We start from the raw sequence: 14,194 nt of genomic DNA, 5'->3' as shown, positions 1-14,194 counted from the left end.
TGGAGTTAGCTGCTTTAGCAGACAGTTTGAGAGGGGGAGAGGTGGTGGAGTTAGCTGCTTTAGCAGACAGTTTGAGAGGGGGAGAGGTGGTGGAGTTGGCTGCTTTAGCAGACAGTTTGAGAGGGGGAGAGGTGGTGGAGTTAGCTGCTTTAGCAGACAGTTTGAGAGGGGGAGAGGTGGTGGAGTTGGCTGCTTTAGCAGACAGTTTGAGAGAGGGAGAGGTGGTGGAGTTAGCTGCTTTAGCAGACAGTTTGAGAGGGGGAGAGGTGGTGGAGTTGGCTGCTTTAGCAGACAGTTTGAGAGGGGGAGAGGTGGTGGAGTTGGCTGCTTTAGCAGACAGTTTGAGAGGGGGAGAGGTGGTGGAGTTGGCTGCTTTAGCAGACCGTTTGAGAGGGGGAGAGGTGGTGGAGTTGGCTGCTTTAGCAGACAGTTTGAGAGGGGGAGAGGTGGTGCCGTTTGAGAGGGTTTAATGGAGTTGAACCCTCTCAAACGGATCCAAACAGATCGTTCAAGCAGGTCACAGCCTCACAGGAGGAGACATCTAGGCCAGTCATTCTCAGGACCCCCAGTTTGATAAGAATTAGTCCACCCCGGCACGGACCCTCGGTTGTTCTCTCTCTCAGACCTGTACACAGTTGAACTGTAACGGTGTAAAGATTAAAGAATGTGTGGCTTTAAGGCCATAGTTTCTTCATGTCGACTTCAAATTGCATCCTTCTTCCTCTCTACTACGTCCCTTCTCTGCGTGGGTCAGAATTTCGACCAGTTGGACCAGTGTGAAAGAGAGAGACACACACACACACACACACACACAGACACAGACACAGACACACACACACACACACACACACACACAGACACACACACACACACACACACAGACACACAGACACACACACAGACACACATTCTTTTCCGTCTCCATCAGCTCGCAGAAAAGGGAAAAGGAAGGAAATTGGGAGCGAGGAAGCAAAGAGAGAGAGGAAGGATGTGACTTGAGAGTAGGTATGTGAGCGAGCGAGGCCAGAGGATGTGTGTGTGTGTGTGTGTGTGTGTGTGTGTGTGTGTGTGTGTGTGTGTGTGTGTGTGTGTGTGTGTGTATCCTCTTCGCTGCAGATGTGTGTGAGAGCTCGGTCAGATGTGTGCGTGTGTGTGTGTGAGCTCGGTCAGATGTGTGTGTGTGTGTGTGTGAGCTCGGTCAGATGTGTGTGTGAGAGAGCTCGGTCAGATGTGTGTGTGTGTGTGTGTGTGTGTGTGTGTGTGTGTGTGTGTGTGTGGTGAGAGCTCGGTCAGGAGTTTAAAAATAAACAGCCACCCTCTACTTATTGCTTTTGGTTTTGGAGAATTCAACCTTAAATATCCTGCCCTCCTCTTTAAGTGAAACTCTGTTGGCAACATGAATCAAATGAACAACTCCATGGTGAGCATGAAACTGAACGAGGGCCACAATGATCTATTGTCTTCCTAGTGGTCCTCTTTCCATAATTCTTCAGATTATTAAATAATAATAATAATAATAATAATCGAGAAGCTTGGTTTTCAATGAATCGACTAAATCCATTAGTGCGATTAACCACGTAGGTCCTATTTTATAATTTGGTGTACAATGTGCAAAACGATTGAAAATAGCCCGTATTTTGTGTTTAAATTGATTGCTTTTTTATAATTAATTAAATTCATTTCGTTTGCACCAGCACTAAATTAACCCATTCTTGGCGGGAACCCCTGTTGGTGTTTTAAGCATTATGTTATACTTTAGCTATTGAAAAATAGCAGATCTACAAGCTCATAGTGTGCCACCTACGAGCTTGTAGGTCTGCTATTTTTGAAAAATCGTGAAAATGTTTTTCTTCAGAACTAACGTTTTTAACTCAAATCTTTGCTTCTGGGGAAGTCCCTGGAACAATTTTTTTTCAGATGTGGGTCGTAGGCCAATTACATATAATTTTTGGGGTCCTTGACATGAAATATTGAGCACCACTGAACTGATATAGAAAACTGTATTTCAGAAAACTGGAATTTCTACGTCAGGTCTGCTTTTCAACAGCGTCTGTGCAGCTGTGATGCTCTAAACTGGGTTAACATGCACGTGTGCATTCAGCGGATATGTGCCTTAATTAACAGCCTCTCTTTTGCTCTGTGTGTGTGTGTGTGTGTGTGTGTGTGTGTGTGTGTGTGTGTGTGTGTGTGCGTAGGCTCAGGTGGCGTTCCTTCAGGGCGAGAGGAAAGGACAGGAAAACATGAAGCAGGACCTGGTTAGACGGATCAAGATGCTGGAATACGCTCTGAAACAAGAGAGGTTAGACACACACACACACACACACCAGTGTTGTTTTCGTCGACTAAAACTTAAGACGAAAAATGTTCGTCGACTACCTTTTTCCACTGACTAAAACTAAATAAAAACGAATCTATGATGACTAAAACTAAGACTAAAATATACTGACAATTTCGTCCACAAATAAAAACTAGACTAAAATGCGCTGCGACGCGTTGTGAGATTGTAGATCTGCTATTTTCAGCATGCAACCAAAGTGTAAAATATGTCATTACAACGACATCAAGGCCTGTCGAAACACATTTTGGTCGACTAAATCAACTGTAGATTTAGGCAACTAAAATCGTATGACATTTAGTCGACTAAAACTAGACTAGAACATTCCAGGTGACTAAAATGTGACTAAAACTAAGTGAAAACTATTCAAGAGGCAACGACTAAAACTAAAATAGAAATTTGCTGCCAAAAGCAACACTGACACACACACACACACACACACACACACACACACACACACACACACACACACACACACACAACACACACACACAGCATTCTGTCTGTATGGATGTTTGGAAATGCTTTGGATGTTTTCTTCCTGTTTTTAGAGGCATTCTCTTGTAACGCTGCCCCCGTGTGGTGGTTTGTGTGCGTTGCAGGGCCAAGCATCAGAAGTTGAAAAGTGGAGGCGACCAGAGTCCAGGAGACAAGAAGCCTGAGATGGAGGCGGAACAACGTATGTATGACAGCGCTGTTGATTTAGTCGACTAAAACTAAGACGCAAATTGTTTGTCGACTACCTTTTTCCTTAAACTAAAACTAAATGGAAACGAAATTAAAACAAAGCTATGATGACTAAAACTGAGACTAAATATACTGACAATTTCGTAGACAAATAAAAACTAGACGAAAATGTTAGGAAGGGACTAGTGGACAAGAGATCCACTATAAGTCATTTTACACTTGGTTGCATGCTGAAAATAGCAGATCTACAACGTCGTGCTGCGACGCGTTGTGAGCTTGTAGATCGGCTATTTTCAGCAAGTGTAAAATCGGGTCATTACGGCGGCATCGAGGCCCGCCGAAATACATTTTAGTCGACTAAATCACCAGTAGATTCAGTCGACTAAAATCTCATGCCATTTAGTCGACTAAAACTAGAGTAACACTTGAGACATTCCAGGTGTCATTAGAAAGCCTACTTTCCTTAGTGGAAGCACCTTTTTGAGGCCAAAAGGGCATTTTGTTTCCACCGGGGGAAAAAAATACTTTTAGTTACTCCACTCTTTGGCCAAAAAGTACCGTTACCATCCAGCCACTCGACCCCTGAGCCGCCTCCCCAATATATCTCCTATATCTAATATATAATCATATATATATATATATATGAGACAAAAAAGGGACTCCTGCACATCCAAAAAGACCCGTAGGAGGTGTAGTTAGGAGGTGTAGTTAGCAGGCATAGACATCAAAAAAGAGAAAAACCTTCCAAGGAAGGGACTGCACACTCCAGGGAACAGAGACGGACAACTTACTGCATCAACTTTAATTTATTAGCACGACGCGTTTCGCCGTGAGCATCGTCATAATATATAATCCAATATATCTCCTATATCTAATATCTCCCAGGTTCTTAGTTCTTCAGCTATGACGCCTCCTATTTGCTGATTCCGTCCATAAAGTTGTTGCTTTTTATAAAATGCATGTCATCCAAAGAAAAGCCCAGATATTGATTGCATTTTGTATATTCTTGTATAATTCAACTTTTGTTTTTGGTATTACACACCACGAAGTCCACGACCATTTCTTTCTTGTCCCCGTAGTACCCAATGGGCCCGCTGAGTCCGATTCTGAGCCAGCCAATCAGATGTCCTGGAAAGAGGGCCGTCAGCTACTACGCAAGTAAGCCTTCCTTTAGCCCCTCCTTTATTCCTTTAGCCCCTCCTTCATTCAGCTATTAGTGTATGTAAGGGCCAAATGAGTACAATTATCAAGTTCATTTGTGACCATGGGGTGGCGCTGTTATCCTTATAAGCGTCAGGTTCACTGGCATCTGTAGGGAGGGATTGACCCGGAAGGGCAATGGTTTTTTGACGGCAGGTATATGTCACTGTTGTTCAAACACTGTGGAGCGAAATGTCTGTTTGTTTGGAAATGTTTATTTATCTGTGTCTAATTATGGGTTGTTTTATGGAAACGCAGATGTACTGTACTGACTATGGTGAACGGGTGAAACAAGCAATAACTATTTAAAAGCACGAAGAGCTGCCTGTGTTTATCTTCGGAGCACTGACTCACAGCGAACGGTGAACAGCGAACCCGTGGTTGGACCTGGCTGACGCGCTGCTGTTAAGACTTGTCTTAACAGCAGCGCGTCAGCCAGGTCCAACCACGGGATCAATAACCTCGAGAGACGGAGGCTCTCGTAGTGTAGATAAGATTTCCGTCTTACGAATTCCCCTTGACAATGAATGGAGAATTTCCGTCATGTGTTTGTGCATGTTAGGTCATGATGATGTACGATGATAAGAGCGCCCCTCACTTCACACGGGTGTCATTTCTTTTTGGAGGGACAAAAGCTGTATATAGGAGGGGCTAGCCCTCCTATTTACAGCTTTTGTCCCCACAAAATGTCCACAACACAAACATTAAATGCCATTTGACAATGAAGGGAAAGATTTCGGCATCTTCGTCTCGTATTTGCCATCGACAATAAAAGGAGAAATTAGGTCAAATGTTCGCAAACACAAACATAAGGGAACCTTTGAGAGAAAAAGACTCGCTCACCGAATACAAAATAGAAGTAAAACTATTTATGTATCATGCTCATAAAGTGCTCTGTGCTCAAAGTGCAATTAAAAAGCAAACGTTTCGGTCCTAAGACCTTCGTCAGTGCTATACAGTGCAACACAAAACATTAAATGCCATTTGACACTGAAGGGAAAGATTTCGTCATCTTGTCCCCTCGCATCTCGTATTTGCCATCTACAATGAAAGGAGACAATTTGGCCAAATATGACGTAAACTTGTGGCAACAGGCATTCTGATTGGCCAGTATGAGATGAATGATGTACAATTCACTTCACAAAAGTGTGATTTTTTCTTTTCTTTTAAACTATCGACATGATGTACTTATTACATTGTACATTGTGAAGTTTCCCCACAGGTATACAGTAGTTGGATTTGATTGATATCGGCTATTTTTTGGCTTCAGGGTTAGGATTAGAAATGGAAAAACAATGTGTACTAAAGTTACAACTAATTTACTTTGATTCAGTCTGTAGTCTCTTCCCTGCCACGGCCTTCAGCCCGCTGGTTTTATTTTGAAGTCGACCAAAGCCTTAATATTGTATTGTGTGTGTGTGTCTGTGTGTGTGTGTGTGTGTGTGTGTGTGCGTCTGTGCGTGCGTGCGTATAGGTACCTGGAGGAGGTGGGCTACTCGGACACCATCCTGGACATGCGATCCAAGCGTGTGCGCTCCTTATTGGGCCGGAGCAGCCCGGAGGCCAACGGCCCCCCGCCCAGCGACCCCCCACCAGAGCCCGAAGCCCTGGCCCTGGCAGGGGGGGGCGAGTCCCTGCTGGTCAGACAGATAGAGGAGCAGATTAAGAGGTCAGTGAGACTAGTGGAAATATGTTGAATATTTACAACCTGGAAACGACTTCATCTTGGTTTTAACAGTTTTAAGTACCCATTTTGGGTGGGAACCCGTTTTGGTGTTTTTTTTAGCATTATGTTATACTTTAGCTATTGGAAAGATAGCAGCTCTACAAGTTCTTGTAGGTCTGGTATTTTTGAAAAATCGTGAAAATGTGACTCAAATCTTTGAATATTGTTACAGAGTGAACATTTTAACTCAAATCTTTGCTTCTGGGGGGAGGTCCCTGGAACAACATATTTTCAGATGGGGGGGGGGGGGGGGGGTCGGCGGCCAAATACATATAATTTTTGGGGTCCTTGACATGAAATATTGAGAACCACTGATAGAGAAACATATAGGTTTTTCAGAAAACTGTCAGGATTTAGAAGAAGACATTTCTTTCAATTTTGACGTCTGGCCTAAATGGGTTAATGCCGTGATTAAACGATCGTGATACCAGATCTCCCTGCCATGTTTTCACTAACCTTCGAAGAGCCACTGCCGAGTCGCTTGTCATGAAAAGAACGGCGTAGTCGCTTGTGGTAGCGTTAAGAAATATTCCAAAGTGGCGATCTCACAACAACCGAGCGGAGGAGGAGGGAGGCGCACGCTGCGCGGCACCGCCGCCGCCGCCATTGTAATGCATCAGGACTCCATTTCCCACAACCCCTTTGCACGCCAGAGCGACGGACCTTTTTTGCGACGACGTCATCGTCAAAAAACGTCACCTATCCCACTCTTGTCATGCGGAAAGCCTGTGTGACTTAGAACTTATTTTAAAAGTGGAGTAAACAATGAAAACATAACGAACGGGAGGGAAAGTGTTCTACAGTCAATTAACTCGTGTTCAGGACTCAAAGTGTTAATTGAATTATCATAAAGCAGGTTTTTTGTTTTTATATATTTATATTTATATATATATATATATTCTTTTGGGCGTAGACGCCCAACGCTTCAAAGTTTCGACCAATCTCCGTAGTGGTTGTCAGGCTGGATTACCGGCCTATCGGTGCCTCTAGACCGCTCAGCCGTGGCCCAGGCCAGAGCGCCTTTTTATTGACTTTTGTTGATTGGTATCTGTAATTATGCAGCCCATTATTATTATATATATATTTTTTTTTTTCCTACCACTTTCAACCTATAGTGTCCTTATGTTCAGAAGTCCAGGTCACAGCAGGCTGCCATGCGTTGTGAACGTCAGATCTACTATGCTCGAAGATCTTTATACAGGGCATATAAAGTTTCAGTTTCAAGTAAACGTGCACACTCTCTCTGGTGCAAACAGGTGTGGCGTTCCCCTTTTACTTAGAAGTTCTACGATGGCATGTCTATGACACAGACTGGGGTATGTGGGGCAGCTGCATGGCCCGTTGACATTAAATACTGCGCGAGTGCGCGTACTTTATGACGCTGCGGTCATAAATCTGACATTCTGTAAATGCTGTACAGACAGACTGGTGTGGCAACAACGCAAACGGATCGATTAACGCAGTGGTTCCCAAAGGGGGTCCTTGTGAGGCAGTTCCACTTCCAGGGGGTCCCCAGCTAAATGATAGGTTTGGAACCGAATGAACCCTTATGGGTCTGTATTTTTTTAATAAATGGGACCATAATCTTCCAAAAAGAATATCATGACATGAGAAATGAGACTAATTAAATTAAATTAATTAGTGACTGGAAGCAGAAAGTATTCATGGCCAGAGTTGGGGTCCGTTACTCAAAAAAGTAATACACTACATATTACATATTACTTTTGAAAAAATGTCATGCCTTACATTACTTTATTACTCCCTGGAGAAAGTAACTAGTTACACTACTCGTTACATTACTTTTGCGTTACTCCATAAAATCGCCTGAGATGAGATTGTCAAATAATTTGCACTGAACTGCCACACACTTAACAAATCTTTATTGAATAAAGTATTCAATCAAACCACAAGAGGGGGCTCAAGTACCACCTACTACATGTACGTCTTATGTAACACAGTACTCTGTGGACCACCACTCCACCAGTTAGCCTTGAGGGTGTTCCAGGTGGTCCCCAGATAAGTTATGGAGTTGGTAATGGTAAGTAACCAAATGTACGCTTACTAGATATTTAACCCTTATATATTTAACTCTTGATAGTGTAAAATGAAACCAAATTAGAGAACGTAGAATTGTTATTTTGCCTGTTGTCTCACCTAATGATACAAACAATGAACATCAATACAGAATGGAATTGTGGACAAAATCTTATCCTATTTAGTTTTGTGTCTGTGAGACCAAATCTCATCAAATGGTGGTCCATGGGATGGGATGAATACATAATGTGCCTTGATATGAAAAGGGTTGAACATCACTGTACCATACAGTAGGTAGGCAAATATGAACCTTCCCAAATTATATTCAAATAAAAATAATAGTGCAAATAATAACAGTCTAGTGGAAATATTAACTGCCAAAGTAACAGACTGGCCTTCCCAACAACAACCTTAGTGCAAAAATCAACTGATTCATATAATAAACAATAATCTATCCAGGAAAAAAGAAAGGAAAAAAAAACAGACCTTGGTCTTCCCAATGTTTTGATGAATTGAACAAGGTGGACCCTATTGTAAACGAGTGTAATGCTTAATTGGGTTATCCACTCATAGTTAACAGACTGGACTTCCCAATGACTTTAGTGCAAAAATCAACTGAACACTGCTTATTTTAGTGCACATATCAACTCAACTCAAAATAATCTATCCACAAATAAAATAAAAAATACACACTTCCCAAGTAACACACTCAGAGGAGAGGTAGGTTGTTGAACAAGTTAAAGCAGTAATCTGCCTCAAAATAAAACTATATATATATATAATATATATATATATATATATATATATATATCCATTAATAAAATAAGAGAATGGCCTTCCTAACATCACTGGATGATGATGACAGACTTGAAAGGGGAAACAAAACATGTTGTTCCCTTATTTGACTGGTTTCTCAATTCTCACTGCAGCAGCGGTTGTACCTCATAAGCAGGAGTCTCTCAAATCGTTTGTCTGACAGCCGGTTCCTCCTTGGAGTCAGCACAAGGCTGCCCAGGCTAAACAGCCTCTCCACTGGGGCACAAGAAGGTGTCGCCGACGTGTTGTATTTCAAGGATATCTTTTTTATTGTAGGGAACATGTTTTCAGGCTCCCAATCTCAGTCCCAGCCAGACTTCAAATAGTCAATGACCTCCTTATCTGGGTCGAAGGATGCTGTATCACTGCTGTTGGAAGTGAGGGTTTGCTGCTGAGGCCTAAAACCTCCTGCTCATCCATGGGGGAAGCGCGACACTCTGCTGTCAGGAGTGTCCTCAGGGCGTCTTTCTTGTCCTCTTCTCTCAGCCACCGCACCTTAAACTTTGGCAAAGGGACAGCAGCAAGGAGAGCATCTCTGCTGTCCATCACAGAGGCAAATCGTGTCTTGACGGCGTGCGATATATAAAACAATTTAGAAATTAGATATAAATATAATTTATCTTATAGAGTAGTCTATTTGTTGAAATGAGGTTAAGGGTATGCGAGGCACATCTCACGTGGGGGGGGGGGGGGGGTAGAGTAAACTGTCCTTGTTCGTCGCCGTCTGAGGACAGCACTTCACCAACATCTGTGAATGTCACCTCTTCAGCTCCTCCCAATCTACTGCATGCTGCTGAGTCTCATATTATTATTCTGAAAGCCTTGACAAAGTTCGACCCGTTGTCTGTGACTGTTGCAGTGACTTTGTTTGTGTGACAATCCAAACGCTGAATGAACCTGTTCAATTTCACCAGCCACAACATCGTATGTGTGGCGTTCTTTGATTCGTTTGCAGGCAATAATGGCTGCTTTCTGACGAGAGAAATCGCTTGGATTAATCCAATGGGCAGTCATTCCCATGAAGCTTTTATTGTGGGCCGTCCAAATGTCAGCGGTGGTTGACACATATTCGACGCTCTCAAATTTCTTCTTTAGCTCACTTTCCATGGTCTTGTAACAATTGTCCAAGTATGTTGTAAAAAATGTCCTGTCTGTTGTCAGCTGACCGTTCCCCAATATGGGTATTTTGCACAGTATTTTTCGAAAAGACGGAGATTCAACCATTGAAATTGGCAACATTTCCTCTGCTATGTACGGCAACAAGGCTGTTTACCTCCGATTTGGAGGTTCCTTTCCGTATTTCAAAATCAATCTGTTGCTGCTTGCTTGGAGTAGGACCTTCGGTGTCGGTCGACAACTCAACGCTGCTCCGCGGATCTCTTGCGACCAACTTTGTGTTCTCATGTTTAGACTTCAGATGTTTCGATAGATTTGACGTCGTGTTCGAGGCAGTAGAAAGAAGCTTCTGACCTGGGCAAAGCCTGCATTTTACTATCACATTCTTGTCTTTCTTCGAAAATAAGTCAAAGTAATGTGCATATTTCCAGCCTTCAAATGTTGTTTTATTTTGAGACAGCGTGTCGGGTGCTGCTATGAGCACTGCCATGTTTCCAGTGATCCTTTGCAGGGGGAGGTCCCATTCGAAATTGTCCACACAGAGCGCACTCACGTATTTTGGTTGTATTAGCCACAATGGCCAATGTGCTCAGTGCTGTATTTTCGAACGCACCCTACCTGTCAATACGAAAAGTGCTGCTGCCGGCTCACCTTTAGTGTCCATGTTCAACTCATCTCCTATTCTCCTTACACAAATACACACTGCTGAAAGCAGCCACATGGCGCAAGTAACGAGTAACGGCAGCGCTACAGCGACCAGTAACTGTAATGTGATTATCAATTTTGGAGGAGTAGTGTCGCGGTTATATTACTCGTTACCGACCAAAGTAGTGTCGTTACGGTTACAGTAACGAGATTTTCCGTTACTCGTTGCACCCAACTCTGTCCACGACCATGTTTATTAAGGTAATACAGTCTAGGTGAAGTTGGGCCCAAATACATGGACCTCTATGGAGCTATGTTCATGACCATGTTTATTAAGGTAATACAGTCTAGGTGAAGTTGGGCCCAAAATACATGGACCCCTCTATGGAGCTATGGGTTTTTTTTGGGCCCAATGACAGACAGCGCCACAACAGGCCATTATATGAACTTTCAGGAAGTCAGGATTTCCTACTGGCTTCAGACACTATTGGCTTCACTGCCCCCCTGACTGTAGCAGAGTGGTTAATGTGTGACTGTGTGTGTGTGCGTGTGTGTGTGTGTGTGACTGTGTGTGTGTGTGTGTGTGTGCGCCTACATTTAGGAACGCGGGGAAGGAGAGCTCTAAGGAGCGTCTGGGCGGCTCCGTGCTCGCCCAGATCCCCTTCCTGCACGGCTGCGAGGACGACGACGAGGACGACAGCGACGAAGAGGACGACTTCCAGGGCATGGCCACGGACTGCATGGACGGCCCGCGCAAGAACAAGAAGTCCCGCGTCAAGGTTTGTGTACCTTGATTAAAGGGCCTTTCTGTGTGGAGTTTGCGCCTCCCCCTGGCCAGCCGGGGCGCCTGATGGAGGGGAAAGGAACTGGTTGGAATAACGTGTTCCTTCCACGCGCTACGTCCAACCAGGGAAACTCCCCCCTGTCAGGTGTAAAGGAGCAACTTGGACACTCAGGCATGAGTTCAAGTCCGTTGCTCTCCCCAGGTTGGCGGAGGGTGTGTAGAGCCCAGGATCACATTAGATAATTGACACAGGGGTGAAAAATGGGTTATAAAATCGTGGGATAAAAAACATATATATAAAAAAAAACAAAGTATGCGTACCGTCATCAAGGTTTGTGTACCGGGTATGTGTACCGTCGTCAAGTTATGTGTACCGTCATCAAGGTATGTGTTTTATATCGCTGTTTTAGTATCTCCACTTAACCCATTAAGACCTGGGTTTGATTCTACAAATGTTATGTTATGGTTATGGCAAAACTTAACTTAAATAATAATCACTATTATGGGTCCATAAAACATTTATTCAGCTCTTTTGAATGCATTAATTGCATACACTATTCGGTGATATATTTTCTGCCTATATTCGGGCCGAAACGGAATAGGCCAAAAATGCATTTTTTTTAGCTATTTTCTGCCGAACATACAATAGTATGTTTATACCGAGTAAGTAAAGAATAAATAATCTCTCAATCACCTGGTAATGACTGTGACACAGTCCTGCATCTGAAAGGTCAGAAGGTCAGTCCTTGCAACCACAATGTTTCCAGCCAGACAGGTCTAGTCCAGAATGCCACTTAAGCACTATATATACTTTGTTGTACAACACAGCGAAAATAGTTGACCTACAAGCTTGTAGATGTTTGGAAAATGTGAAAGATTTAGAAAGCTTTTGCCTATAATGCCATGTTGAAAGTGGTTATCACTTAACATACCTACAGTACCGTAGGTATAATTGGTATGATGTGTAACTGAATATCGCTGTTTTAGTAATAATATTTTTTTGTATAGCACCTTTCATGACATGAAAAGCAAGGCAAAGACATTAAAAAACAATACAGTGAGGACATGAATAACAAAAAAATAAAAGATCAATTAAAAGCAATGTTGTAGAAGTGGGTCTTGAGCTGTGCTTTAAAAATGTCTACAGAGGCTGCCTGACGAAGGTACAGTGGGAGCTTGTTCCATGCCGTCGGCCCATAGAAGCAAAAAGCTGCTTCCCCGTATTTTTTAGTTGCCATTTCTTTTAGGCAAAGCGAGCAGGCCAGCAGTGGAAGACCTTAGGGGGCGGTTTGGGACATATGTAGGCAGGCAGTCATGTAGGTAGGAAGGTGCGAGACCATTGAGAGCTTTATACAAAACCGGAAGCCAGTGCATTGAAGCCAAAACTGGACTATCAGTTGGCCGAACTGTAGTATCCCCACTTAACCCATTAAGACCCGAGTTTGATTCTACAAATGTTATGTTATGGTTATGGCAAAACTTAACTTAAAGGACAACTTTAGTTTTTTTTAACCAAGGTTCATGTTTTAGGATGTCATTAGAGAAAGTAAAAGATGAGTGTTAATTTTCTTTCATTTGCTGCTTTCTTTCGTTTTAGGGATTTTAGCTCTTTTTGACAGGGGACGGGGGCATTCGAGCATGGGGCTAAATATGTATTCTTTTACCAAATTTTATGGTGATTTATTTTTGTATTATGTCTGTCCCTCTCTGTCTGTCCCTCCTGTCTGTCCCTCTCTGTCTGTCCCTCCTTTCTGTCCCTCTCTGTCTGTCCCTCTCTGTCTGTCCCTCTCTGTCTGTCCCTCCTGTCTGTCCCTCCTGTCTGTCCCTCTCTGTCTGTCCCTCCTGTCTGTCCCTCTCTGTCTGTCCCTCCTTTCTGTCCCTCTCTGTCTGTCCCTCTCTGTCTGTCCCCAGATGGGTTCGGAGCCCATGACCACGGAGCTGGACCCAGACGAGGATGAGGACGAGGACGACTCGGAGGACGCGCTCAGCGAGTTTGACTTCCTGGGCTCGGGGGAGGAGGGGGAGGGTGCGGGAGAGGCCCGGATCTCAGGGGACGGACGGGAGTTAGGTACGCTGTTGCCGTTGTAGTTAACCCATTCTGACCTGAGATCAGATTCATACGAGGTTTCCACTGGACACACACTGGTCTGATTAATCCATTCTGACCTGAGATCAGATTCTAGAAAAATGTCAGTCGTTCTTCGAATTTTTCAAAAATAGCAGACCTACAAGCTCGTATCGCGCCACTCGGTGGCGCGATATGAGCTTGTAGATCTGCTATTTTTCAATAGCTAAAGCATAACATGATGCCAACACCAAAATGGGTGCCCGGTCAGAATGGGTTAAAAAAAAAAAAAACTGCCAACTGCCTGCCAGCACTTTGGCACCAACCACTGCCTCTTCTCCATCACTGCCACCAGTGTATATATCTGTCCCCCCCCTCCCCCTCTCCCCTCCTCCCTCTAGCCCCCCCCCCCCCCCCCCCCCCCCATCTTTTTCTCGCTATTGTCTCCTGGCATCTCCTCTTTATTGTCAAATAAAACTGTTGTCATTCCCAAGCACTCTCGTCTCTCTGTTGCCTGTTTCATGAACTCTTGTCGATGCCTGTCGCTCTTCCAGCTGTGATTCCACTCCTCTCTCTCTCTCTCTCTCTGTCTCTCTCTCTCTCTCTCTCTCTCTCTGTCTCTGTCTCTCTCTCTCTCTCTCTCTCTCTCTCTCTCTCAGTCTCTTGTGGTCAGACATCATGCTCAAAGGACACTGTGCATGTTGTCTGTCCTCGGCCTCCTCGGATATATTCTTCCTTGCACTGTGGTGTTACTCACTGACAGCGTGCTGATTTTCAAGCTAACGG

The 14,194-nt window shown here is 43.8% G+C and overlaps 1 protein-coding gene across 4 annotated transcripts in view; it reads left to right on the top strand.

Annotated features, from left to right (window-relative positions):
* Positions 1-14,194, top strand: part of strn4 (striatin, calmodulin binding protein 4) — a 78,680-nt gene that overhangs the window by 21,429 nt on the left and 43,057 nt on the right. For all 4 annotated transcript variants that reach the window (XR_013964668.1, XM_080773050.1, XM_080773049.1 and 1 more), the window contains exons 2-7: positions 2,196-2,299; positions 2,938-3,014; positions 4,102-4,180; positions 5,697-5,891; positions 11,161-11,338; positions 13,255-13,411. Coding sequence is in view for 3 of the 4 variants with exons in the window: in XM_080773050.1 (XP_080629176.1) it covers positions 2,196-2,299; positions 2,938-3,014; positions 4,102-4,180; positions 5,697-5,891; positions 11,161-11,338; positions 13,255-13,411 (790 nt within the window). In the remaining variant the exon portion in view is untranslated. The remainder of the gene's footprint in view (positions 1-2,195; positions 2,300-2,937; positions 3,015-4,101; positions 4,181-5,696; positions 5,892-11,160; positions 11,339-13,254; positions 13,412-14,194) is intronic.

Source organism: Protomyctophum bolini, assembly GCF_963924005.1.
Source record: "Protomyctophum bolini genome assembly, chromosome: 9".
In the NCBI taxonomy this organism is placed as follows: Eukaryota; Metazoa; Chordata; class Actinopteri; order Myctophiformes; family Myctophidae; genus Protomyctophum; species Protomyctophum bolini.
The sequence above is the reverse complement of the archived record's forward strand: the minus strand, read 5'-3'. Positions and strand labels throughout refer to the sequence as shown.